Source organism: Rhinolophus sinicus, linkage group LG03 (assembly GCF_036562045.2).
Source record: "Rhinolophus sinicus isolate RSC01 linkage group LG03, ASM3656204v1, whole genome shotgun sequence".
Taxonomy (NCBI): domain Eukaryota; kingdom Metazoa; phylum Chordata; class Mammalia; order Chiroptera; family Rhinolophidae; genus Rhinolophus; species Rhinolophus sinicus.
The window spans coordinates 68,729,162-68,754,588 of record NC_133753.1 but is presented as its reverse complement, the minus strand read 5'-3'; the positions used below and the strand labels follow the sequence as shown (position 1 = coordinate 68,754,588).

At 37.8% G+C, this 25,427-nt stretch overlaps 1 protein-coding gene and 1 long non-coding RNA gene across 4 annotated transcripts in view; one reads left to right on the top strand and one right to left on the bottom strand.

The window, feature by feature from the left end:
* Positions 1-1,801, bottom strand: part of DPH6 (diphthamine biosynthesis 6) — a 151,550-nt gene extending 149,749 nt beyond the window's left edge. The window contains exon 1 of one of the 3 annotated variants that reach the window (XM_019725546.2): positions 1,595-1,801. In XM_019725546.2, coding sequence (XP_019581105.2) covers positions 1,595-1,617 — 23 coding nt within the window. In that variant the 5' untranslated portion in view covers positions 1,618-1,801. The remainder of the gene's footprint in view (positions 1-1,594) is intronic. The other 2 variants (XM_019725545.2, XM_019725543.2) reach the window with 2 other exon arrangements.
* LOC141570604 (uncharacterized) lies at positions 1,028-17,873 on the top strand. The gene is made up of 3 exons (XR_012494793.1): positions 1,028-1,288; positions 10,013-10,114; positions 16,572-17,873. It is a non-coding gene; the product is annotated as an uncharacterized LOC141570604 (long non-coding RNA).
* The last annotated feature ends 7,554 nt before the right edge of the window (positions 17,874-25,427 follow it).

Genomic DNA, 25,427 nt, shown 5'->3' with positions numbered 1-25,427 from the left:
CACGATATACTGCTAATACAGTAGATTCACTGTATTTAATTCCATACATATTCAAGTATATATGTACATAAATGCATATATACTATGTATGCATTCATTCATATGTATGTATTGCTATGTATTCATACTTATAGTGTATCTCCTAACATTTATACAGTTCTTACAGTTTACCAAGAATTTTCCAACATTGCTTTTTTAGTAATTTGTTTTATTATAAAAGTAGTATGTGCACATTACAGAATATTTAGTGTAATGGACTGCACCAGTCTTCTCTCCTTGCCTCCAAGATTTCTGAGTCTTCAGCTGGTGTGTCTTTAATAGTTAAACTTTTGGCAAACTGCATATGTATGTGAATTACTCATTTCCTGGACCACATTTTATTCTTACCTATCTAGATCAAATGAAGACCACAACGGTGAACACTTATTCACTTTATAGAATAAGTTCACCGAATGACACTTTTTGACATTATAGTCACCTAAAAGTGTCCCTGAACTAAAAGAAACTGGAATATCCAGTCACTCTAGAAGAGATTAGTGTTATATCAAGAGTCCTCAGTCGGTCACTATTGTCAATTAGCGCAATTACCTAGGAAACTGAACAACATGAAGTCTTCAATGAGCTTACAAATAAAATGTGTGGTTAGATGCAGCTCAGACACTCTATAGAGATCCTAATCTCATCCAACAATAATTCAAGTATCTAAATTCCCTTTTTAATCTTGTTATTGTGTTCCCTTTTGCTTCCGTTTAGATTGAGTTTGGAAACATTTAAAGGGCCTGTCCTTGGTTGTCATAGGACTTACTTTAGACACCTAAATATGATGGGTTACTATACAGATCTCAAACTCCTTTTGCAATGTGGAGTGTTACTATAAGGTCCACCCAAAAAAGTAATTAATGAGTGTCCGAAGCAACAGCAACTGGATCTAGGATAAAACTGGTGCAATTCCATTTCTGTCCTTGAGCACCAAGGTAAAACACATCCACGTCACAAGCAACCCAGACACACAGTTGGGAGGCAGGTGAGGAGGTGTGGACTTAATTGGCAAGGGGCGGGGCTATAGACGGCCTAGGGAGGAAGGCAGGACCCGGAGGACCTGACGGCAGGACTGAAGGGAACTGTGGAAGAGGACGAAGAAAGCCAGGAGAAAAGGGCTGGCGTGGCTGAGTCAGGCAGGCGCTGTCCAACTTCACTGCCCGTTACAGCTTTTAAGAAGCCGGCCCCGGGCCGCGTCAGACTAATTAAACCAGCGCTGTAGCGGTGAGACCGAGGCATCAGTAGTTTAGTAAGTTCCCCAGGTGAATCCATAGGAATCCAGGTTTGCAGGGCAGAAGACGAGAGGGGCGGGAACCAGCGGAGGGGAGGAACCAGCGATCCCTAGACCGTGGGGACCAGCCGGGCCGTGCAGTAGCCCCCAAAGCTCCGCCTCTTCCTTTGGCCGGGATGAGCCGCCGAGGCCCGGACACGCGGGTCCCGCACAGACACCCTCCTTTCGCCGCCGACGGCAGCAGCACCGCCACTTCCCGCCCACCAGCAGAAAGGGACCGAAGGCTGACAGGGGAGGAGGCAGGCGGCACCAGTGCTGCGTTACCTGATCAGAGCTGCCACTCTCATGCTGGGCGCAGTGCGCGTGCGTGCGGCCGCGTGGGCGGGAGCCGTGACGTCATCGCCGCGGGGCCTCGCGGGGGTGTTCGCGCCGCAGCCTGTGCGCGGGCCGGCTCCGCAGCCCCTGCGGCTGCCTGCGGGACGCCTGGCCGCGGGAGTTTCGCCATTTTGGCCCCTTGTCCCTGTAGCAGGAACATCCCTTTCCAGAAAAAGAGTGGTGTTTAGGCACAGCCTAACCACCTAGGTGAGGGCAGTGAAGCTGCCAGGGGCAGGGCGAGGTCCGTGTCGTAGAGCCCGACCATGGTGACGCTGGATTTGCTTGGGTACGAGAATGTTCAAAGTCGCCCAAGCTGAGAGTTGAAACACATCTTTTGGGCGTGCAAAGAGAGAGGAAGTTTGCGCTTACTTCCTCAGTCACCCCCAAGAAACTAACTGCACCCTTTAGGTTTTTACTTGTAGCTCCTCTGTCCCTCAAACCTAAATCTGGAGCTCGCCCTAAGACCTCTAGGCTCCCTGTCGTTTTGCCCCTTTGTGGAAGCTGAGAAGCCAATTAAGGCTCATCACCAAAGAGCAGTGGCCTTGCCGAAAGAAAAGAAAATCTAGCTTCTAAATTTATTCAGCAAGTATCTATTCGGTGCCTTTCATGTACCAGACACTGTTTTAGGCTCTTGGGATACACTCATGAATAAACAAGAATCACTTCCCTCATGGAGTCTATGTGGGGAAGAGGAGAGCAGACGATATACAGCTAAAAAATTATATAGTATGTTAAAAATTGGTGCTATAAAAAAAAATAGATTGAGAGGAAATTGAGAAGGAGGTGGAAAGGCAAGTTGCAGCATTAAATAGACCATCAAGATAGGACTTAGTAAGGAGGTGAGAGTTGAGCCAATTTAACGGAGCATTAGCTATGTAGAACTGGGAAGGTGCTCTATACAGAAGAGAAAAACTAAAGCCAAGGCCCTAGGTGCTGTGGGGGAGGAATAAACTTTACCCTCTTCCATTTTTTTCAGGGGTGTCTAATAATTAAATCTACGTGAGACATTAATGAGAGAATAATTACACACCTATGTGTGGGAACCTCACATACATGAGAGGTTCAGAGACGGAAATGAAAATGAGGTATATATGGGGAATTGTGAGCTAAGGATGAGGTAAAGCACCTTGGAGCTTCAGAGGGTCATTGTAGGATGGTAAGAGCAGATGTTCAGTAATTAGCTTGCCTTGCCATATAGATAGGTCTAGAAAGGTTATCTCTGATAATCCCATTATGAACAAGGCCCCTAACTCAAGTTTTTCTGTGTAGTTAAGGGGAGTGGGGTGGGCAGAAGTTTCTCTTGAGCCCACGTAGTCTCAGTTGTCATTAGCTCAAAATAATCTGCATACCACAGAGGAACACCTGGGGGTGACTTGTTCTGAACCCCTACAGTGCATTATGCTTTTGTGGAAAAACAAGGCCAGTCAGTGTATCTAGAGCACAGAATCAGCAAGGCCAAGAGTAGTGGGAAATGAGATTCAAGTGATGGAGGAAGGAAGATCATATAGGGTCTTAAAGTCCATAAAGGACTTTGTCTTTTACTTTGAGTGAAGTGGGTGACCATTGCAGGGATTGAACAGAGTTATATGACAAAACTCAAAGGGTTATTCTGTGCTGTCTTGAGAATACAACCATGGGAAGCTGTTGCGGTAATCCAGAAGAGAAATGACGGGGCCTGGAACCAGAATGGTACTAGTAAATTTGGTGAGCAGTGGGAGGATTCCAGCTCTATTTTGAAGGTAGAGCCAATAGAATTGGATGGATTAGATAGGGGCCTTGACAAAAAGCAAGCCATGAAGGATGGTGCCAATGTCATGAATTAAGTATTTTACTATATGTAAGGTACTTAGAATTGAGCCTAGTCTATAGTAAGCATTCAATTTTTATTATGATCTCATTAATTCCAGTACGCTTGGTATGGGGTGACTCGAGCAGTGACCGACAGTCTGCATACCAGGTTCAGCAGCTAAAATGAGGCAGTGTTAAAAGTCTGAAATTATGGATATTTACCAGATGAGTAAGCATTTAAGAAGTTTGCAGTCAAGTTGGGGAGATACGATAACTATTTATCATAAAAGAGGGCATATTTTTAAAGTAACAAGTTACGCAGTGCACATGGCAAGAGACCCATGTGGTGAATCCACAGAGTACATGTTAGAATAAGGACAGAACTTGAAAGATTAACAGAAATGAATAGGAGGAACAGGTCGACCCTACAAATAAAGGCAACAAACAGGTGAAGGAGTTCAGAGCGTGTCACCTCAAAATATGCCGGTATATTGATGATTAACTTAAAGTCACTTGAGAAACAGCAGATGGAAGGACACGCTGACCCTCCTTTTTATTCCTGAAAACAGGAGATAAAATGCCCATGTAAAAGGTACCCTCCCTGTCCCTGGAGAAAAGAAGACATTCTTATCACCAGAGACAGGGAATCGGAATTGAGGTGGAAAGAAATCTGTACAAACAGAAGTTGTTAAAATAGTTCTTACCTTCCTTTTTAGCCTCTCCACATAGTTTAGTTACTTTTCTACAATTGCTTCTCTTTGTTCAATCTACTATAAAAGCATTTAGGTCCTGCCATTCTTTTGGAGGGGAGTCTTCATTCTCTTGTGAAGGCTCCCGTGTATATGTAAAACATTTTAGTAAAACGTGCATGCTTTTTGCTGGTTAATTTGTCTTATGCCAGTTTAATTCTTACACCCAGCAGGATATCCTAAAAGGATAGAGGAGAATTTTTCTTCCCCCACACAGAAATGAGTGTGGTATGTTCAGCAGCAGTGGAGAGACCAGTCTGATGAATAGTGAGGGTATATTGAAGAGAGAGGAAAATAAATTGGATACATAGAATGATGGCAGGTTATCCAGGGTCATGGAAAGCCAAAAATGAAGCATTTCAACACCAGGAAGGTTGCTCTGGTTATGTGTGCCATCATTTTTCAGGATATTGTGTCAATTAGTGATAATTAACATGATAAGTGATTTTGATGACATAGATTTAGAACACCCCCAAAGCCTCCTCTAGATTTTCCACCAGGGGACATCTTTTCTATGCCACTTGCCAAAGGGGAATAGGGAGAGGAAATAGTAAGATTCTCTTCCTCAAACTCCATCCTTAGGATTATGGTGTTTTTGTTTTTGTCTGGTAGCTGAGTTCTATAAGCTATATTTTAAGGCATTCTCAACAAATAAATATATTACAATGTGTATATCCAGGAGTTAAACTGCATGTTAGGAAACATATTGAGACCATTCTCCAAGGGCACCCAGTCTTTGGCTTGGTGGCGTTGCTCTCCTCCGGATCCATTCTAGTGCTTTTGTATTAAGTGCCTTTTGATTAAGCATCTCTTGTCCATTCCCACCCTCCCCACCCCCGAAGAACGTTTCTCTTGTCATCTATTCCCTCGTTTGAAAAGCTTTCTACCTGAATTCTGTCACTTAATGAATTTTTCTGGTTGCCTAATGTAAAACTACTACATGTGTTGTGTCTTCTTAAAAGTTTCTATATTTCCTCACATTAGTGCCTCCCTCTCAGAGTTACTATACAAAGGCTCTGTGCTTGAATGTACCATCAGGGCTGAAATACAGTGATACCGTGTTTCCCAGAAAATAAGACCTAGCTGGACAGTGAGCTCAAATGCATCTTTTGGAGCAAAAATTAATATCAGACCGGGTCTTATCTAACATAATATAATATAAAACCGGGTCTTATATTAATTTTTACTCCAAAAGATGCATTAGAGCTGATTGTCCCGCTAGGTCGTATTTTCAGGAAAACACGCTAGGTTCAATCCCTCCCAGCTCACTAGACATATTTGCAGTTCTGAAATCAGTGTCTATCAGATTGGTCTTAACCCAGCCACCAGAGTTATTCTCAGATGAATACATGTCTTTGGAGGAGTTTTAAAAATAGCTGACTGAACAACATCAGAAGAATTCTTGACCCACAAAAGGATTCTATTAAAAACTAAAGGTTATGTTATATTCTAATGTTTCCCATTAAGGATCTTTCTTAAGTCATTCTGATCACCTTATGTGGGTGTTGTTATCATTTTCCACCTTATGTAGGTGTTGGTGTCATTGTCTTTTGCTGAAATTCATAAACTCTGTGTCAGTTACACTCCTGTGAGAAGCAAACACCAAGACAAGGTTAGACGTGCAAGAGATTGGTCAGGGAAAATGCCTTAAAGGATAAATGAGAGGAAGGAGGAGAAGCCTGGGAGAGTCAGATCGGAATGTAGATTAGAAGCAGGGGAAGCAGACAGGGAAGGAAGAATGACTAGGACAACCCCAGGTTGGAGTATAATTCTCACCCAGATCATTGGGGAGCCCTGAGCTAAAGTTGTCCATTAGAGGAGCCCAGACTTGGTCAGGAAGAGCCCAGTTTTAGTGCTTCTACTGTGCTCAGTCATTTAGAGCACTGCAGGAACAGGTGGGCCTGGTGCAAACTCGGGGGTGGACCCCAAGTGCTTCAGCTGGAAACTATCAATCAGTTCGCAGTAATGCTCCTCCATGATTCCTGTGAACCCCTCTTGCCAAGAATAAACTTAGAAAGGGGGGGTTAATGGGATCAACTACAGTCCCTGTCGCTGCAGTTTGTTTTGGGCTATTCTGATACTTATTCTGTCCTCCACTATCCTCTCCATATCGCTCTCTCAGCTCGGGCCTGGTCACACCACCTAAACATTCATTCCCAAAGGGCCTTAGACTTTGTTCATCAGACCCTTCTTAGTCTGGGGTTTCTGCATGTGTCCATACCATTGGGCATGGGAATATCAACAGATACCCAACTAGATCACCTGGGTTCCATATTTATTCCTCCTTGTTTCCTCAGTGTAAATGCATCCCCATCTCTAACAGCGACTTAATCTATTATCCCTGCTGGCTGGCCCCTCGGTGCAAAGAGTTAAAAGTGCCCTACTCCTGGATAGCTTATAGTTTAATGGATCACTGCCATGGCCCCTGGCAGGAGGAAACCTTTAAAGACTAGGATTTCTAACTCTGCTTAGCTCAAAGTTATGGGAGGGGAAGCACACAGTTCCCTAGTGGGTCATTGGGAGTGATTGTAAATGAGACCATTCTTGTTTTCACCCCGTTGGTTCTCAGATCCATGTATCCTTCCTATTGGAGACACAGTGCCATATAGAGATCTCTGATTTCGTGGCTATACTATATCCTGAAGGATAGAGTGCCATCCTTGCAAATTATTATCTCTGAGCTGCTGATTTAGCTGTAACTTCAGTAAGCCTTTCCAGTACTCTATGAGGCCAGTTTCATGTAAATAGTACAGTATATGATATGACAGATCCCATGGACATGGGCCCACTCCCATACCTACTTCTCTGCAAAGTGGGTTTTCTTATTGGATGTTCTGCTGGATGGGATTCTGTGCCATTGCAGTTAGTGGCGCCAGCTGAAAGTGTGCTGACAGGAAAGGCCAGGGTAGCACCCCTACTGTGTTGAAAGACTGGCAGCAGCCCAGGGAAGTCATGGCTTGCAGGAACTCCATAGTGGGTCCCAAAGTGTGACAGTTGAAAGCCATCAGCCATCTGTGCTCCCTACAGCAGGTATGTTTGAAAGGAGATCTTACTCGGTCACCTCCATGGTGGGTGACCCATGGTTGCCACACTGAGACAGAATGACTCACAGAATAGCATAATGAGAAGGAACATTTACACTATTTGTTTGACATTGTGTACTACCAGAGTAAGAAATACAGAATGAAGAGTTCATTCAAAAGGAGAGTCAATGCGTTTGCGAAAGTCTAAGTTATAAACAACAGCATTTTAAAATAAATGGTTTAATTTACTTCCAAACAAATACACTAACCCTGAACATAGTAACATACAAATATTGAATCCTGGCAAAGTGTTTTTAAGAAGACTCACAAGTTAATAGGGAAAACTTTCTTTTAACTAGTAATGTTCACTTGCCTATGAATAATTTGCCTAAATTTCAAGGGTTCTGCATGGATTTTGTAAAGGTGACTGATTACAGCTCAGTCAATGTCAACAGTTAATAGATTTTGTATCAATAGAGTCTAAAGTAATTCCTTTTATACTATATTGAAATGATTGCCCAAGATTCACTTTTCAAAGCCCTTTGTGAGCTCACTTCCTGAAGTCTCAAACTTTTCCATATAAAAGACTGGATTAGTTTGTAGAGGCAACAAAATAGGTGAACAGAAAATTAACCTCAAAAAAAGAAAAAAATCTCAATCTCTTGCCAATTTATTTAGGGGAAACTCTCTGTAGCCAAACACTGTTGCTGGTAATCCAAAGTTGCACGCTGTCACTGAATTCTGCTTCCTTGGCAGCACATCTCAATGAGGTACTGACTGATAAAGGCTCAGATAATCTAATGCAACAGGTAGTTACTCCTCAGAGACCGTGAAAGGATTTACGTCTCAAGTCAGTGCATCTCCCTGAAGTCACGGCATACAGGGAACCATCAGAAGGTTGCTTGGTGAGGATGTAGGGAAAAAGGAGTTAAATAATTATTTGGTGCATAAATTTAAGGCACTCCTGATATAAGTGTCTAATACATCCATATTAATAATACTGGAAGCTTATATAAGCCAAGCACTTCTTGAAGTGCTTTATGTACAGTGACTCATTTAAACATTGCAGCACACCTATGAAGTAAGGTCCATTATTATTCCCATTTGTACATGAGGACACTGAGCATGGGAATTAAATAACCTTACTGTCTTGGTCAGTTTGGGCTGCTTTAACACAATGCAAAAGTCTCAGTGGCTTAAACAACAGGCAGTTATTTCTTACAGTTCTCTAGGCTGGGAAGTCCAGGATCAGAAAGCCACCATGTCAGGTTCTGATGAGAGCTCTCTTCCTAGTTTGCAAGAGGGACCTTCTTGCTGAATCCTCACATGGCAGAAAGAGTATCTTCTTACAAGATCACTAATTTCATTCATGAGGGTACAAACTCATGACCTAATTACCTCTCAAGGGTCCCACCTTCAAATACCAGCACACTGGGGATTAGAGCTTCAACATATGAATTTTGGGGTGACACAAATATTCAGTTCATAAAACTGTCCAAGGTGCTAGAGCTAAAAAGGGGCAGAACCAGTGTTTGAATCCAGGCAGTTTACCTCTAAAGTCTATGATACTCTTAACCGTGACACTATATCAGCCACTGAAATGGCCAGATGGTTACTTTGCCTAAAATGTCCTCCTCCAAAGATATATTCAGAAAGACATTGCCATCATTCACCTCATGAATCTCTTCTTTCTGTGCTTCCAAGCTCACCAACCCTTTTTCTGAAAGATACATTATTGTATTATATTAATAAATATATGAGGTCATTGTTAAACATTGTATGCTTGGGATTCGTTCTGTCTCTTTTAGGTATTTTTTTCTTTATCATGGAGACCAGCAAATTCAAAAGCCATAGGAGCTACGCAGGTAAGGTAAATGAGTGAAGTGGCTTGGTATAATACAATCTGGAATGGCAAACCACTACTCACTCATCACTTGGCTCCAGCTGCCCTGTGCAAATGTGGACACAATGTTACCAAATCTTCTTATTTCCCAAGAGATGACAGAAATCTTCATTCTAGTTAACTCCTTTTTTTTGATGTTAGAAACTAATTTTTAAAATTGTAATCACTATGTACACCAAATAGGACATAGCTGCTTATTATTAATTTTATAATTTAACTATAGAGCGATATCTTTATTCCTTTACTCAACTAATGCTTCTTGATGACCTGTTATGTATTTATTTATCAAAATTTTAAATGAAATGTAAAATGTTATTTTCCTAGAGAAATATTTTCCACTCACATACTTGCAAAAATGTACATGAATGTCTAATGTTTTGCAACATTATTTTCAAAATGGAAATCTCATCAGGGTAGGGATTTTGTGTTATTCATTTCTAGAACAATCCTAGCATACAGTAGGTAATTAATATATATTTCTTAGGAAAACGTATATGTAATTAACCTAAATTTTATCAACAGAAACTGGTGAAATCCATTATGGTGCATCCAAACAGTGTGTAGCAGCTATATAAAAATGAAAAATTGTCTAAGACATATTTTTAGGTATAAAAAGCGAGCTGTAGATTTTCCATTTGAATCAAAGGAAAATTAAAAATATGTATCCATAAATATGTAAGTAGATCTTAGTGCTCTACACAGTTATATACTAAATGGTTACAGTGATACTTCTGATGAGAGGAATAGGAGACGGGACTTCTACTTTTTATTAATATACATCTGTATTGTTTGGCTATTTCAGATGAATGTATGCACATTGCTTACATATTTAAAGAGACTAAATATTTAGCCCCATTAATAAATACAATAAAATAACCATGTGATATTATTTCTTGATTTTCAGATTAACAAAGATTTTTTAAAAAATTAAAAACTGGTGAGGACAGAGACCCATGTTGGCAAGAATACAGGGAAAGAAGCAATCTCACATTCAGTTACTGGGGAAGTAAGTACAACTTTTCTGGAGGGTAATTTGGGTCTACTCATTAAATTTTTAATGAGCAGACACTCTGACTAAGCATTTCCACCCTAGGAATTTATCTTAAGAAGACAATTGGACACTAATACATACATACATATGTATATATGTGTGTGTGTGTGTGTGTGTGTGTGATTATATATATATATATATATATATATATATATATATATATATATATATATATATGAACGTTCCTTGTGATGTTTATAATATTAAAAAATAGAAAATGAGCTAAATATCAATAATTAGGGGATTGGTTAAATAAATGTACTATGGTATATCCAGACAGTAAATGTACCACAGTATATCCATACAGTAAAAGATATGCAATCATTATACAGGGCCGTGTTTACCTATATTTGTTAGCATGTAAATATAATGTTGAGATGCAATATACTTGTGTTAAGATACAAAGACTACACACACAAAAAATACATAGACATGTATATGGGAGACAGTCTTGATCGTGGTTAAGTATTTGCACTCCCTCAATTTGAATGTCAGCACTATCACTTACTAAGCTTTGTTATATGAGAGAATTCACTGAACTTTCTTTTCTCTAGTTTTGTTATCTCTAAAATCGGGTTACAATATGATCTATCACACATAGGGGTTGTAACAATTAAATAATCCATTATAATAACATATTCTATAATTACTGTACATAAAGAGAAGTGTGGAAAAAACTCATCAACATGTTGATGGTGATAGTCTTTGGGTGGTAACATTGAATGGATTTTGTTTTGGCTTTTGTTTATATACCTTTCTATATTGTTTTAATTTTCCAAAATTAACACGTGTCTTTGTAAATAGAGTAGCTGATAGTTGGAAGAATGGATGATTGGTAGAATGGAAGGAAGGAAGAGAGTCAGGATATTTGACTTCTTCAGGCGAGGTCTCACAGATAGGCAACACTCTGATGAAGTTATAAAAAAGTATAGGATCTAGTCTTCAGCTCCATAGATTCAAAAAAATCAACTTTATCATTCATTCTGTGTAGATCTCACTGCAGGGAATTGATGGAAGCTGCATAACTACATGGAAGACTCATTAATAAACCAGAATGTACATAAATCAGATGATCCCTTTGCCAGTCAGAGAGCAGAAATTGGAAATACAACACTTTCATTGAAAGATTACTTGATAAAACCACAATGAGATACCAACACACACCCACTAGAATAGCTAATGTGTTAAAGACTGAGACTACGAAGTGTTGACAAGGAAATGGAGCAACTAAAACTCTCGTACAGTGTGAATCGGAATGCAAAAATAGTACCGACTCCTTGTAAAACAGTTTGATAGTACCTTATAAAGTTAAACATACTTTACCGTATGACCTAGCAATTCCACTCCTAGGTATTTACCCCAGATAAATACTTATGTCTATGCAAAAATGTGCATGTGAGCATTCAAGGCAGTATTATTTAGTATAGCTAAAAACATAAAACAACACAAATCTCCATCAACTTGTGAATGGATAAACAAATTATGGTATATTTATATCCTGGGATACTGCTCAGCAATACACACAACAACATGGATGAATGTCAAAAGCATGATGTGTGAAACAAGTCAAACACAAAATATTGCATTTTGTGTTATTCCATTTACATGAAATTCTAGAAAAGGCAAAGATACCAGTGATAGAAAAGGTATCAGTATTGCCTGGGCCCAGACATAAGGAGAGGTCATCAAGGGCAAAGGTCCTTGAGGAGAATTTTTAGGGTGAAGGAACTATTCTACATCTTGATAGAAGCAGTAGTTACACAATTATATGCAATTACCAACAGTCATCAAACTATACACTAAAAATTGGTTAAATTTATTATATGCAATTAATATCTCAATTAATGAAACAGTTATTGGTAAGGATGCAGTCAGATTTTATTATATGATAAATGGCATCATTCTATTATTTTTTTCTCAAAATGAGTGTATGTGTGTGTAATATATATGAATATGTATGATATATATATATATATATTCTTGTAGTATGTAATATATATATATATTATAGGAATTAAACTTTGAAAGAGACTAGAATATCTGCATCCATTGTTGGGGCGTTCATTTCCTTTCATTCTTTTTCCCAACAAATGGGAGTTTTAGAATTTTCTCATCACAAGTATTTTAGGAGTGGCTATAGAGTTAAAAGTGCAGGCAGTGGGATTTGTCTTAAAACTGCATTTTTATATTAAGCATGCTCTTATTTAAGCTGTGAGTTTATTTGAGGGGAGTTAGAGATTATAGGGCAGTTAAAGCCTCAAAAGCCATCTTTGGTGGCACTTACATTTTCAAATATTGTCCTGATTTCAATCAGGCTCTAGAGAGTTGTAAATATCTAAAAGAAATTTGCGTTACACACTAATATTATCCGCAACCTGTTTTAAAACTTTGCTTTAAGGGTAAGATTTTTCTTTTATGGATAGATACTTTCTTTATTCTGTTTTACCATATTTAATTTCAGACACAGAGAAGTGACAGTACCATATTCTTGCATTTATTTCCAAATTCTGTCAGTCTCTGATGTTAGCCCTTCACTCCTTTACAATATCCACATATAATTCAATAATTTAAAATATAATAATTGAGGTTTTGTCCTAGGTGATCTTTTTATGGGCTTCTGACTATATTAAAGGTTGAAAAGTTATTCCAATATTTTCCTAATATCACAAAGTATGTTTTGGAGTGATGTAAAACTGGGTTTGAATTCTGGTCCTGCGACATTAATTTATAACTTCAGCAAGATACTTTTACTTCATCTGTAAAATAGAGAAATCTAGACTTACCTTATGAGATGAGGATTAAATATACATAAATGCACTAGTCACAGTATTTGTTAAATGTAAACACTAAAAAAGTACAGAACAAAGAATTATAGCTAATAAGCCAAAAAGAAGTTAAGATGGAATCATATAAAAATGCTCAATTAGTCCAAAAGAAGGCAGAAAAAAAGAGGAAGAGAAAAAAAAATGAGACAGAATAGAAATATCAAAATGGAAGGTTTAAGTCCAATAATATTAGTAATCATATTAAATGTCAGTGTCTGAACACCTAAAATACGTGTTGATAGACTGGACAAGAAAGAAAGACCCTATCTATACGAAACTCACTTTAAATATGAAGACACAGACAAGTTAAAAGTAAAAGGATGGAAAAAACATATACTGTGTGAACACTATTCACAAGAAAGCTGGAGTGGCTATTTATGTATCAGACAATGTAAATTTCAGAGTAACGAATAAAATTATTCTCTCTCCCTCCTCAGAATTCCAGTCCCCCAAATCCCTTCCTGTGAGGCAACACATTACCGATTTTTCTATATCTTCCCAGAATGAGTTTATGAATATGTAAGCATATATCACTTTTATTTTTCACCAAGGGGAACATACTATATTCACTGTTGTGTACTTTGTTTTTTCAACTATATCTAGGACATTATTCTGTTTCACTACATATAGATTTATCTCATTCTTTTTAACTACTATATAGTAAAGAATGAAGTTTTTTTAAGGTTTCCGTCAAGAACACTAGGGTCCCCGAGTTCTAGCACACATGGCTAGGTGAAGCCCCTCCAAAATATGATTGGAATGTAATTTATTTAAAGACTACTGGATACCCGCATCTCCAGCAGGTTAAACATTAAAGTTAATATCTTGACATGCCACACTCCTACTCCCATTACCCTAGCTTACACCAATTTATTGTTTTTTGAGGACATTATCCTCCATCTATTTAGTCACCAGTGTAATTCTTAATTTCCCCTTCTCCCTCATCCTTCCCCAATCAGTAACCAAGTCTTTTATATTCTACTCTCAAGCTGTTTCAATTTGTTGGAGATGGATTATGAAATTCTTTTTGAAGTTCACTGTTACCTATTTAATGTATTGGAAGTAAGACTAAAATCTGCACCCAATTCCAATCTTTATTGCCAGATGTTTTGCCTATAAAATTGCATCATAGAAGAACTTCAGAGTTTTTAAAGTGATAAATTTATATTTTTAATATTCCACTTCAAAAAGTTTATTTCCAGATTGTTTCTTAATAACTTTATTCATTGTTCTTCTTATTTAGGAAGATGGTTCTAGTCGGGTGGGATATGTAGTGTTACATAATTATAATTATGTAGTGTTACATAATTATAATTATGAAGTGGATTTATGGATAATTTTTTATTAGTTTCAGGTGTACAAAACAACATACTAGTTAAAGACATTTATACCCCTCACAAAGTGATAACCCTCCTCCCCCAATCCACTACCCCTCTGACATCATATATAGTTGTTACAATTCCTTTGGCTTTGGATCTTTTTTTTTTTTTTGACAAGCTCAAATTACTTTAACAAATTCTGTTTCATATATCTTAATAATATCCCTGTGAAATAGATTGAAGAAAATATTTTCTTTTCAATTTACAAATGAAAGAACAGAAACACAGATATATCAGGTAATTAGTGCTTGGCTACACAGCGTGTTAGTGACAGAACTGGGACAGGACCCCAGGTTTTCTGACTTCGAAGCCAGATTATAAGTTTCAGAATTCTAAAACTGTCTACTCTTCAATTTTGAAAAGTAACAGCACACACTCTCACACATTCTGAATTTCTAGAGCTGTAATAATAATCCATTAAATAGAAAAAAAAAGTCTTTCTTCAAGAATTTCGTTGGAAAAGAACATTTCTCAAAAACTGTAGAGAACCTGGGTTCAACCAGTGATTCTCTTCATTGATAACTTCTCTGTCAAATGAGGTTAAAATCTGGTGAAATCAGACTCAGTGTTACACCTGTGTTTTGTTCCTCTACAATATTGTCCAAACATATAAATGCCCTAGATTCAAAATCAATCATTTGAAACTGGTTGTCTACAGCTTTGAAAATATTGGGAGCATCATAAACATCATGCCCATCTGTCATTTATTTTTCATCATGGAGCATATAGAGCCTGCGATCATTCATAGAAGTGTCTCATGGCTCTGGTAAAAGCATATGAATAACGTTCTCTGTCCAGCTGTGTAGTTTTCAGTAATTAGATAAATTCAAATGTCCAACAAACTAAATTCTAAATGGTGACTCAACAGCAACAGGAATAATCAAGTAAACTAGTTTATTTAAATGGAAAATATATATTTTTCTAAAATAAAGCAATTTGCAAGAAAAAGTAAAGAATACAGCCTATGCAAAGAGAATTTAAATTTGGAAAATTTTCATTGCAATTGTAGTAATGCATTAGAATTTGATTGAATGACATTTTAATTATGGTCATTTTCTCTTTGAGCTCTCATTTTATCAATAAGATTTCTGTATATTGGCTTTGCTCTTTTATAGAACCCAGTAGACTAAAATTTAATTGTGTTTAGCAATGTAGTTTTGGATTGTGTGCATACATAATTCTAATAATTGTTTTTCATTTCTTATCTATGTATCTGAGCATGTACACATAACCAGTATTAGTGATATTTGAGAAATATTCAGATATAAGGAAGGAGAACATGTATTTGGTATGATTTAATTTATCTACAATAAAAAAATGACAGAAATTAAATAAGTAGGATTTTTAAGCAAGCAAAATTTACTATATAAGCATCGGTGAAATCAAAATAATGGAGATGTTTGATGATAAATGATAGACAATGAATGTTTAAAATCATTCATCACACCATTGTTATAATTTCAGAAATTAAACACAAAAGCATTCTTCTATTATCTCCTTATAAATATTAATTTTAATTTTTCCACATTTAATTTTTGTTAGTATTGATATACACACATAATTTTAACATAATTGTTATTTTTAATGGGTGTAGTTATGTATTCTGCCTTGGAAAAAATGAACACTTTTTACACTTATTTCTAAATAAGTAATTATTTAGAAAATTGTGGTGAATATTAATTTTATTTTATATTTCAAAATATTGCTAATAAAAATAATGAGGAAAAATTATTCTCTAAAATCCCTTCAAAATATTTTTAAAAAATAAAAGGTGGAGGTGTAAATTGATAAATAAGAAATAAATCAACCTGCCATATTTGTTTATAGGTCTGTCTTTCTTTTCTTTCTTCCTTTTTCTTCCTTCCTTCCTTTCTTCCTTCCTTCCTTTGTTTTTCCTTATCCCTCCCAGGCAAAAGGAAATTTATATGTTCTTATTTCTTCTCTCTTTTGAAATATACAATAATTATTGTCAATCATTTCAAATATTCTAATATTATTAGTGTGGAATACTCATCTGTGGATGGACGGGAACATTTGCTCATATCAGTTAGTCTTAGTTAAAAAATCAACATTAATTTTGTATCTCATGGAAGAGACTTTTGTTTCCTAAGACTTAGCAAGACTTTTGAAGACTAAATGATTTCCATTCATTGGCAGATGTAGTTGCTTTTATTACTATTCACCTAATTTTCCGTTTTCTTTCCCTAGGGAGGAGTCCCTTGCTGAGAGACCATCCATCTCTGCCTGGTGATTACATTATTCGTTTTGGCCAATGATATGGACAGAGGTGACAGAAGTCACTTTCAGGAAGGATCTTTAAGAGCCAGCATGTTGTTCACTGGTTCTCTTTTCCCTCTGCCAAGAGACTGACAATCATTCAACCATTGCTCTAGCAGCCTAGCTCCTGAAGCAGAGCCCTTAGCTGAGAAGTAAACCTTTCTTGTTGCAAACCACTGAGATTTTAGAGGTCACTGAAATTTGAAGGCCACTGAGTTATCTCAGGGAGGAGATAACCGTACAAATTTGCATGGACAGCGACGTGGCAAGCATGTGTAGGAATGGCTTCTAAGGGTGTTAGGTCAAAGAGAATTAACTGTGTAATTGAATTAGGCAAAATTTACTTTATCCTAAGAGATACAAATATAGCAAAATGTTTTCTTTAAAGTCACTTTTCAAGATTCTCAAATACTTTTAGTTCACAGACTTCTTTGATACAAAGACACAGAGGACTCAATGTGCCAAAACATAAATACACACCGACTTGCCTCTTTACTTTTGGCGATAAGATCTCACAAAACAAGCCTTCCTGGATATCGCAGGCTAGGTTAAGCTACTCCTCTATGTGGTCCCATAGCACCTTGTGCTTTCCAGTCATGATATATCAAATGTTTATATTGTCACTTTCATGAAGCCAAAGAATGTCCTGTTCTATTGTACCAGTCAAGCTAATGGCAGGAAGCTGGGATTTGAAAGAAATTGAGTGAAAGGACTTTGTTAGAATTATGGGCAAGATAAAGCAATCACCCAGGGATGCGAGACACCCGGGAACTAGCAACACCAGGAAGATAATAGGATGTAACTGTAAGCCTGAAGAGCCAAGGGAAGAAAGTGTTGTTGTTGGACCTTTATAGCGGCTGGAGTGATGGGGGCGGGGTCACTGAACAGGAGCTGTAGTAGTAGAGGGATGCAGCCACTATCCCGGAAGTATGCCAAGAAAGGGAAAGCACAGGGGAAGAAATACCCTGACCTTCTCCATCTGCCCTGCCAGCTACTGCCAGCGCTTCCCACCGGCTGCGTCTCATAGACAGAGAGTTCGTAAACCTGCTGGTACAGTTCACAGAGATCAGCTACGAGATCAGCTACTTGGGGCACAGAGAAAGTCAGAAAAGAATGAAGGACGGGTCTTGGGAGGGCAAACAGAAGAACCCACACAGCTCCTTATTGCTGTATGTCCAGTTCCAGTTTGTTTGTATGTCTGGTGCATAGGAAGTGCTTAAAGATATTTGATAGGTGAAAGAAAGAATAACATAGACATTAAAAGCAAAGTAATTAATCTGGAGGCTAAATTCAGCCTGCATTTCTTACTTTCTTAGGAAATTATTTCCACAAGTTTTCTTGTCACTGAATGTTGCCATGTGAGCCTTTTAGCTCTTTGTATTAAATGCTTCTCAAACACATTTTGAACTCCTATGAAGAACACGGAGATGTAAAGTAATGGGGAAACTGTTGTGAGAGAGATCATATTGGTGTGCAAAAATGAGGTGACTCAATTCGAACAAGTTTATTGAGAAGATAATTAAGTGAAGAAGGTGAGTCATAAAGCGTAATTCATGGCATACAGTCACAGCACGATTACTCACATTATCACTGGTATTGTTATTGGGTGGTGTGTCAGCTGGGGCAAGGCATTAGATCACACTGGCTGTGGCATTGTATCACTATGGCAACAATGATGATTTAAAGATTGTGGGCTGGGCTGACTATCTCTGTGTTGTAAAGCTTATAAAAAGAAAAAGATAAGCTAAGTGCTTGAACTCATACCAAAGTAGGAAAGGAATATCCAAAAGTTTCTAGGGAAGTTTTAAGCAAGATTTCCTAACCTAGGGTCTACATTTTGAATTCGTGTTTCTTAAGTGAAGGTAGGGGCACTTTGGAAGAAACAAAACACTAAGATTTGGGTTGGGGACATTTGTACAGGCATACATGAGACTGAGAACTTAGAATCTCTGCATATCCTTGAACTTGCCTTGAGAGAGGAAACTTCTCTCTCTCACTGTCTAATGAAACCCGTCTTTCCTGAATCAATTACTTCACTGGGGTTAGTTCCTTCTGATGGGGTATCTGCTCTCCTCAAGATACACCACCCCATTTTTCACTACCACCCCTTGCTGCTTCCAGGGCTATAATGAGAATTAAATCTCAAAATAACTGTCGTGCGTGGTGGCAGGCGGGGTCTCTGGTCCTGCTCTCCACGTAAGAACGCAGGATATGGTGAGGCCAAAAAGGAACACCCACGGAGCCATAGATAGGGGAGTTATACCACTATATTCTTGCTGGTGGCTGGGCCGGAGACACAGGAAGCAGGATCCACACGATCTGCAACCCACCATCCTAACTGCAATCCATGCTTGCAGGCTCAGCCACCATCTTCTTGCTAGCCCCAATTTTCTGCTAGTGTAGCCACCGCAGTTTTATGCTAAATGTATGTATATAGCCTGTACTATTACTAGGAATGGAGACTTAGTATTTTAGCTAGAAAAGTTGGGAGTGAGTCTAACGGTTTGTCAGTAGAAGCCTGGATTCAACAGTTGCCCATGGTGAATGAGATTGAAATTACAAAAGGGAGTTTGATGGCTTTGAGAAATGGGAATGTTGACATATTTAAAATGTGCTGTTTATCCCACTATCCCCTCACCTTCCTCACCTCAGAACATCCAGGAGGACACCTCCTTCACAAAAACATATTAAAGTGAGTTGGTAAGGAAACAGCAGTATCTTTGAAAACTTCTGTGGTGGCTTTCCCTAACAATAATGAAAGACCTGGGAGATACTGCCATGAAAACGGAATGATTTGAATAGAAAAAATGGGATTCCAGAGTATTAGGGCCAAGTGTTAGAGACAAGGTGGGTACGGTTTTCCAGAGTGGTAATCAGAGTGTTTTAACCAGTATGAACATGTGCCAATAACTAATTGATCATAAGGTCTCTGAGCATTAAATAGATGGGAAATCTTCTAAGAAAGAAGTACATAAAATAAAAACTGACTTAAGTTGTCATAGTGAGAATTCTTAGCCTCATACCCAGTTCCTAGACTTAGGCCAATTCCCAGATCTGACTCCCTTTAATTAAGGAGCAGGCCACGTCTCTTTGAGGAAGAATGTGGCCTGTAGTATAGCCCCAAATGGCCTCCATAGCTTTTCCAGATAAACCTGTGGTCACTTACTTACCTGGATGACTTTTACTGGGGAAGGGAAATCCCTAGTCCTTCTGGAGGTTTGTAGACATTGACTCTGAGATAATGCTAGTCCTTAGGATACAAAACACTGTTATGATCCAGTGGTCAGAGGATGGACTTACGGAGGTCAGATGACAAATGGAATCTTGACTGATTTCTGTCTGACAGCAGCTCCAATAAGTCTATGGACTCATCCTGTGCTTATTTCCACAGTTTCTAAATATATTAAAAAACAGACATTTTTATCAGCTGAGGCTGATACAGTAGCTGGCAAGTTTAGGTTTCTATGCAATGGAATGTAGTATATGCCTTAAACTAACAGTTGATGCACAGTGCCATTTTCTCATAGCCAGAATATAGAGGTTCAGGAACCAAAGAGTGGGAATGGGAGTTACCTCTCTCACTATTATATTGTATTTCACTTAAGGGTTCAGAAGTTTTAAAAGTTCTAATTCTCAAGGTAGGCCAATTTTTTTTGCCAGGAAACGTAATCATTGTTCCATTACATTAGAAGCTGAGACTGTCCTTTGGCTATTTAGGGCTCCTCATTTTCCTCATGTTCCTCCCAATAGGAAGAGAAGAGGGTTACTCTACTGGCTAAGGTAATCGGATCCAATTCCATGGGTGAAATTGGGTTACTGTAACACAATAGGGGCAAGGAAAACATGTATGGGACTCAGCATTCCCACAGAAGAACCTCTTCCTCTTCCATAAGAATGGTCAATGAGAAAACTGTGGAACCTCATTAAACCTAGCGCCATTAAGAATTTTAAATTGGGTAAATAAAGGTTTAGGTCACTCTACCAGGTAAGTCACCTCAATCAGCAAAAATACAGAAAAAAAGGAGTGGTGGGTATCATTTTAGGTTTCATGATCACTTACAGAAGCAGGTATTATAGTGGCTATATTTTATGTTAATGTATGCTTTCCATTTCTCCTTGTCTCTGTTACTGAATATGAAAAGTTCTCCTGGGAGGTTACTTAAATAACTTAAGTTTTGGGAAAGGGCACTAATGAATTTAAATCATTCATGATTACAGGATAAGTGATGGGATGTAGTGTCATGTTTGTGTGTGTTGGGCAAGAGTTTCTTCATGTGAGGAAAGGGCAAAAGTGAATGCTGTGAGGCAAAAATGGTGAACTGTGCTGGTTATTCTCTGTCCTCCCTCTTCCCATGTATTAGTTATCTATTGCTGTGTAACAAATTGCTCCACACATCTAGCAACTTAAAACAATAATCCTTTATTATCTGACAGTTTCTGGAGGTCAGAAATCCAGACGATTACTTAGGTCCTCAGGCTCAGATTCCCTCACAGGGCTAAAGCCTCAGCTAAAGGCTTGGCTGGCAAAGAATCCACATCCAAGCTCACTCATGTGGATATTGGCAGGATTCAGTTCCTCATGGGTCGTTGGACTGAGGGCCTCGGCTCCTTGCTAGGATGGAGACATTTGTCATTTTCTTTCTGTGTGAGGCTCTCTGTAGGGCAGCTCATGACATGGCAGCTGGTTTCCCATTAAGTGAACAAGTGAGAGTGTCCAACGTGGAGACCCAAGATGGAAGCCAGAATGGAAACATATCATGGAAATGACATTCTAACACGTCTATCACAGTCTAATCATCAGACATGTGTGACTCTGTCCATTGCACCTTTAAGGGGTGGATATTACACAAGGGAATGACTACCAGGAGGGAGGGATCATCGGGAACCACCTTAGAAACCGCTTCTCATACTCCCAATTTATTCTCTGCTCTATTCTGCCCTGATATGGATCTCAGTTAGTCTGAATCACTCAGACTCTTGCCCTCTGGCTTTCTGTTGGGTTTTGCCAAGGGGAGTCCTAAGCAGGAGAATAAAAGAGACAAGACCATTCAGAATATTTCTTTCTCTGCTTTCTTTCTGCGTCCATGCTGTTTCTGGCAGTGACTGAACACTTCTGTCTCATGGCCCTGCTTCCCTGGCTCAAGCCCACATGGAATATTGGTAATGCCATTTCCTTCCCTCCTTCCTTCAGACCTGGGAATGGTTTAGGCTTCCCACAGTTGCCAGTCCCTGGACATCTCAACATCCCCTGCTGATTCTTCAATGCCACACGCACTTTTATAAATGGTCCTTTTATTGCATTATTTTGTTTCTCTGCTATCTCTGAATGATATACTTTTCTTAAGAGAAGAGATTGTATATTATTATATTTTTGTCCTAGTGCCTAACATGGTAGGCCCTTAACTTGGTATTGGACTATCAGGTGGATGGGTGGATGGGTGAACCTAGTTTGAGTAATATGAAAGAAAGGAACAAAAAAGATTTTAAAATTATATGACAATTTTTCATTGGCACAGAGACATTAGGCCGCTTAAGTTTTGTGTGAGACCATAAGAAAGAAAAAAAATTAAGTGATCTCTGAAGAAAAATGGAAATTTTAAAGCAGTAATTTCTTTTTTTCCTTCTGATAGAGAAAGAAAAAAAGAAACTTATTTACATCAAGCCACAAAGGCTATAGTAGTGTAAGGGGAGTTTTTCAGAGTATTACCAAGTTTATGGAGGCAAAATGCATACTGAATTGGCTTAATATTAAATAACCATAACCAAAGGGTGTGGTTATTTTTATACCATCCCTAAATAATTAATATGATTCCAAACATCTGTGTCATGAAAAATTTTTTACCAATGATTTTTAAATTTATGTTAAAAATCAAGGGCAAGTAAACTGATGTTTGAAAGTATTCAAGAATTCTAGACATAAAATACTTCACAACAAACCATACTGTATTCTAAATATTAATATACATTAAATAAGGAACTTTGACCTGCTGAAGAAAAACAACTAAAAGGATTTACTGTGCTAAATGAGTTTATTCGGCAAGATATAATGTCATGGAAATCTGGCATTTTCACAATTTACTTTGTCAGAGCAAAGTATCATATTCTCTGAGTATTGGCTTATATCCCTTTGCCACTGCAATAAAAAATACCCTTAGTTTTGTGAGTTATAATTTTTCTATCAATATAATGCAAATCCTAAAGACCTTCTGTTTTCATTCTGTAAAATGTGTTATATCAGCCTTACAAATAATTTTCAAAAATTGACTTCCTCTATATTTCCCCTACCTGCCCTCACCTCAGGAGACATATACTTGAACAGTAAATTTATAGTCTTTATTACTCCCGAGCCCCACATAGTTACTTGCAGTAGGCATGTGAATAAGGGAATATTTGCAAGGCTGGTGTAGAAACTATGAGGAAGAGCAAAATTTATGGGTTGAATCCAGTTGACTCAAATAATTTTATTAGCAGGGAATTTATTTTTTTGATATATTTTTGTGTAGCTCTGTTACCTAGCTTATTTACGTTTAAAAAATCTCTAGGATTACCTTTTTTTTTTTTTGTCTCAATTGGCAGTCTTATTGGCATAATGTTGACAACAGCCCTCATTAATACAACACTCATCACACTTAAAGAAACCTAGAATGGTATGCTGCAGGGTGTAAAAATATCTCAAATAACTCTGCGGCTTCTTCCCAACATTTGCAATCAGTAAAATCCAAAAATTGAGAGAGAAATTAATAAAGTGACAGAAACCAATAATATTCAAGAAGAAACTCTAACACTGAAGACCTCAACTTCTTAATTAGGTCCTCTCATCCATTTTAAACACATACTTGCACAGGCTTACATATATCTTAATATCAGCATATTCAAAGATATACTCACTCTTGCAGAGTTGAACTATCTTTCAGATCCCCAAAGAGGCAAAGGTCTGGGAAATTGTTCAGTTAATAGAGAACCAAGAATTCTTTTAATTAAAAAATATTTGTAATCAACCTCCCAAGTGGGTAATAAAATATGTGACTGAATGTGGAGCAGGCAAAAGAAAAAAATCGCAAATCCATGCATTTCTCAAAAATCAAAACATTATATCGAGAAATCTGTTACTCACTCACCTGCCAAGTTCTAAGATTAGAATTCTTTGTTTTCACTGCAACAGTTGATGCTTCTGAAAACTGCTAAGTCACTTGAGGAACCTACTCCCTGTTCTATTTCAGATGTTTCTTCTTCAATGACTTTTTAATCCCAAAGCTTTACAGATCACCCTAAACTTAGAGTCATAAGAACAATGCTTTCAGATGTTTTTCTCTCTCTTGTGTGTGGCTTTATGTCTGTAGTTCTCCAGATCTATTAAAATAAGTGCAGTCCAGCAAGCTGAAATAAAGCTGCAAGTACAGTGTCTGTCTCAGTTCTTTAATTAGGTCGTGAATTTCTGCCATTGTGTTAGTGAGCTTCTAAACTTCACGAGTCTATTGACTGTACCATGCCTTCTTCAATATCATCTGCTTTCAGTATTGTTCTTTAGTTAAAAATAATTAAATCAACCCTTTCCTATAGGTTTCATTTGAACATAACTGGACCAGTCTCCACAGCTAATTAGTCCCCATTTCATCAAGACACACTTTATTATGCATACTATTTCCATGGTATATTTATTTCTTTGTTTGGGATAGAAAGAAATGTAATAAACCACTAATAGCAGCTTGAGTACAGAGGTGCTAAGAAGCCAGAATCTGCTGAAAACCATTCTTCTTCCCACATGGTGTAGTATATGAGACCCTCATCCTCAGGGTCACTGCACTTAGTTAAGCTAAGGGGCCAGGACAATTATATAATCTGATAATGTTACAAGGGAAATAATCCAATAACACAACAAATCATGCATGGCTGGGATAACTCAAAACCTATCTAAGTAAAATAATCCATAATTCTTGACAATGGGTTTGGGACCAAACAACTATTTTATTAAGTCTTCCAATTCTACAACTTTTCTATTATTTAAGGTTCTTCAAACCTCCAGAAAGAAATTAAAGAAAAAAAAAGCACTCTTCTTTCCCCTCACATACCATCATAGATAGCTGAAGTTTAAGGGAAAGCTCCAAAGATTAAATAATGTGTATAAAAGATCTTAAATGACAGAACTGTTTTTGTTCACTCTCCCATCCCTTGCTACACAGAAAAACAAGAACATGGGTGACTTATAAGAATAAGGGAAACAGATTTGCATCTGTAAACCTGTAAGGGGCCATGGAACACAAGGATATAAAAAGAACTTTCAAAAGTCATTAGAAACACATTCAGAGAAGACTTTCAAAAGAAAACAAGCAATTAATGAGTTGGGTAACAACAGAAATTGAGCATATGCCAAGGCCTGGCAAGGCCTGCTATCTTTCTCGTGTCTCTTTGGTGAGAAAAATTGCTTTCTTTCTTTTATTTTTTTAAATTAAAGTTTATTGGGGTGATGATTGTTAGTAAAGTTACATAGATTTCAGGTGTACAATTCTGTAATACATCATTTATATGGAGCGTAGGATTATTATGCTGAGAGAAATAAGTCAGAAAAATTGCTTTACTTTTTTTACTATATAACCCGATCCTAAACTTTGAAAGGGGTTTAGGAAATAAGATTAGGATTATTATTACTGGTAGTGGAATAAAGGACAAGTGGGTTTGTTGTGCTTGCTGTGCAGGAACCATTCCACGAAAGAATACCAAAGCAAGGAAATTAACGTTTGTCAGAACTTAATTTTGATACAAAGAACACATTGTTGCTGTAAGTCTATA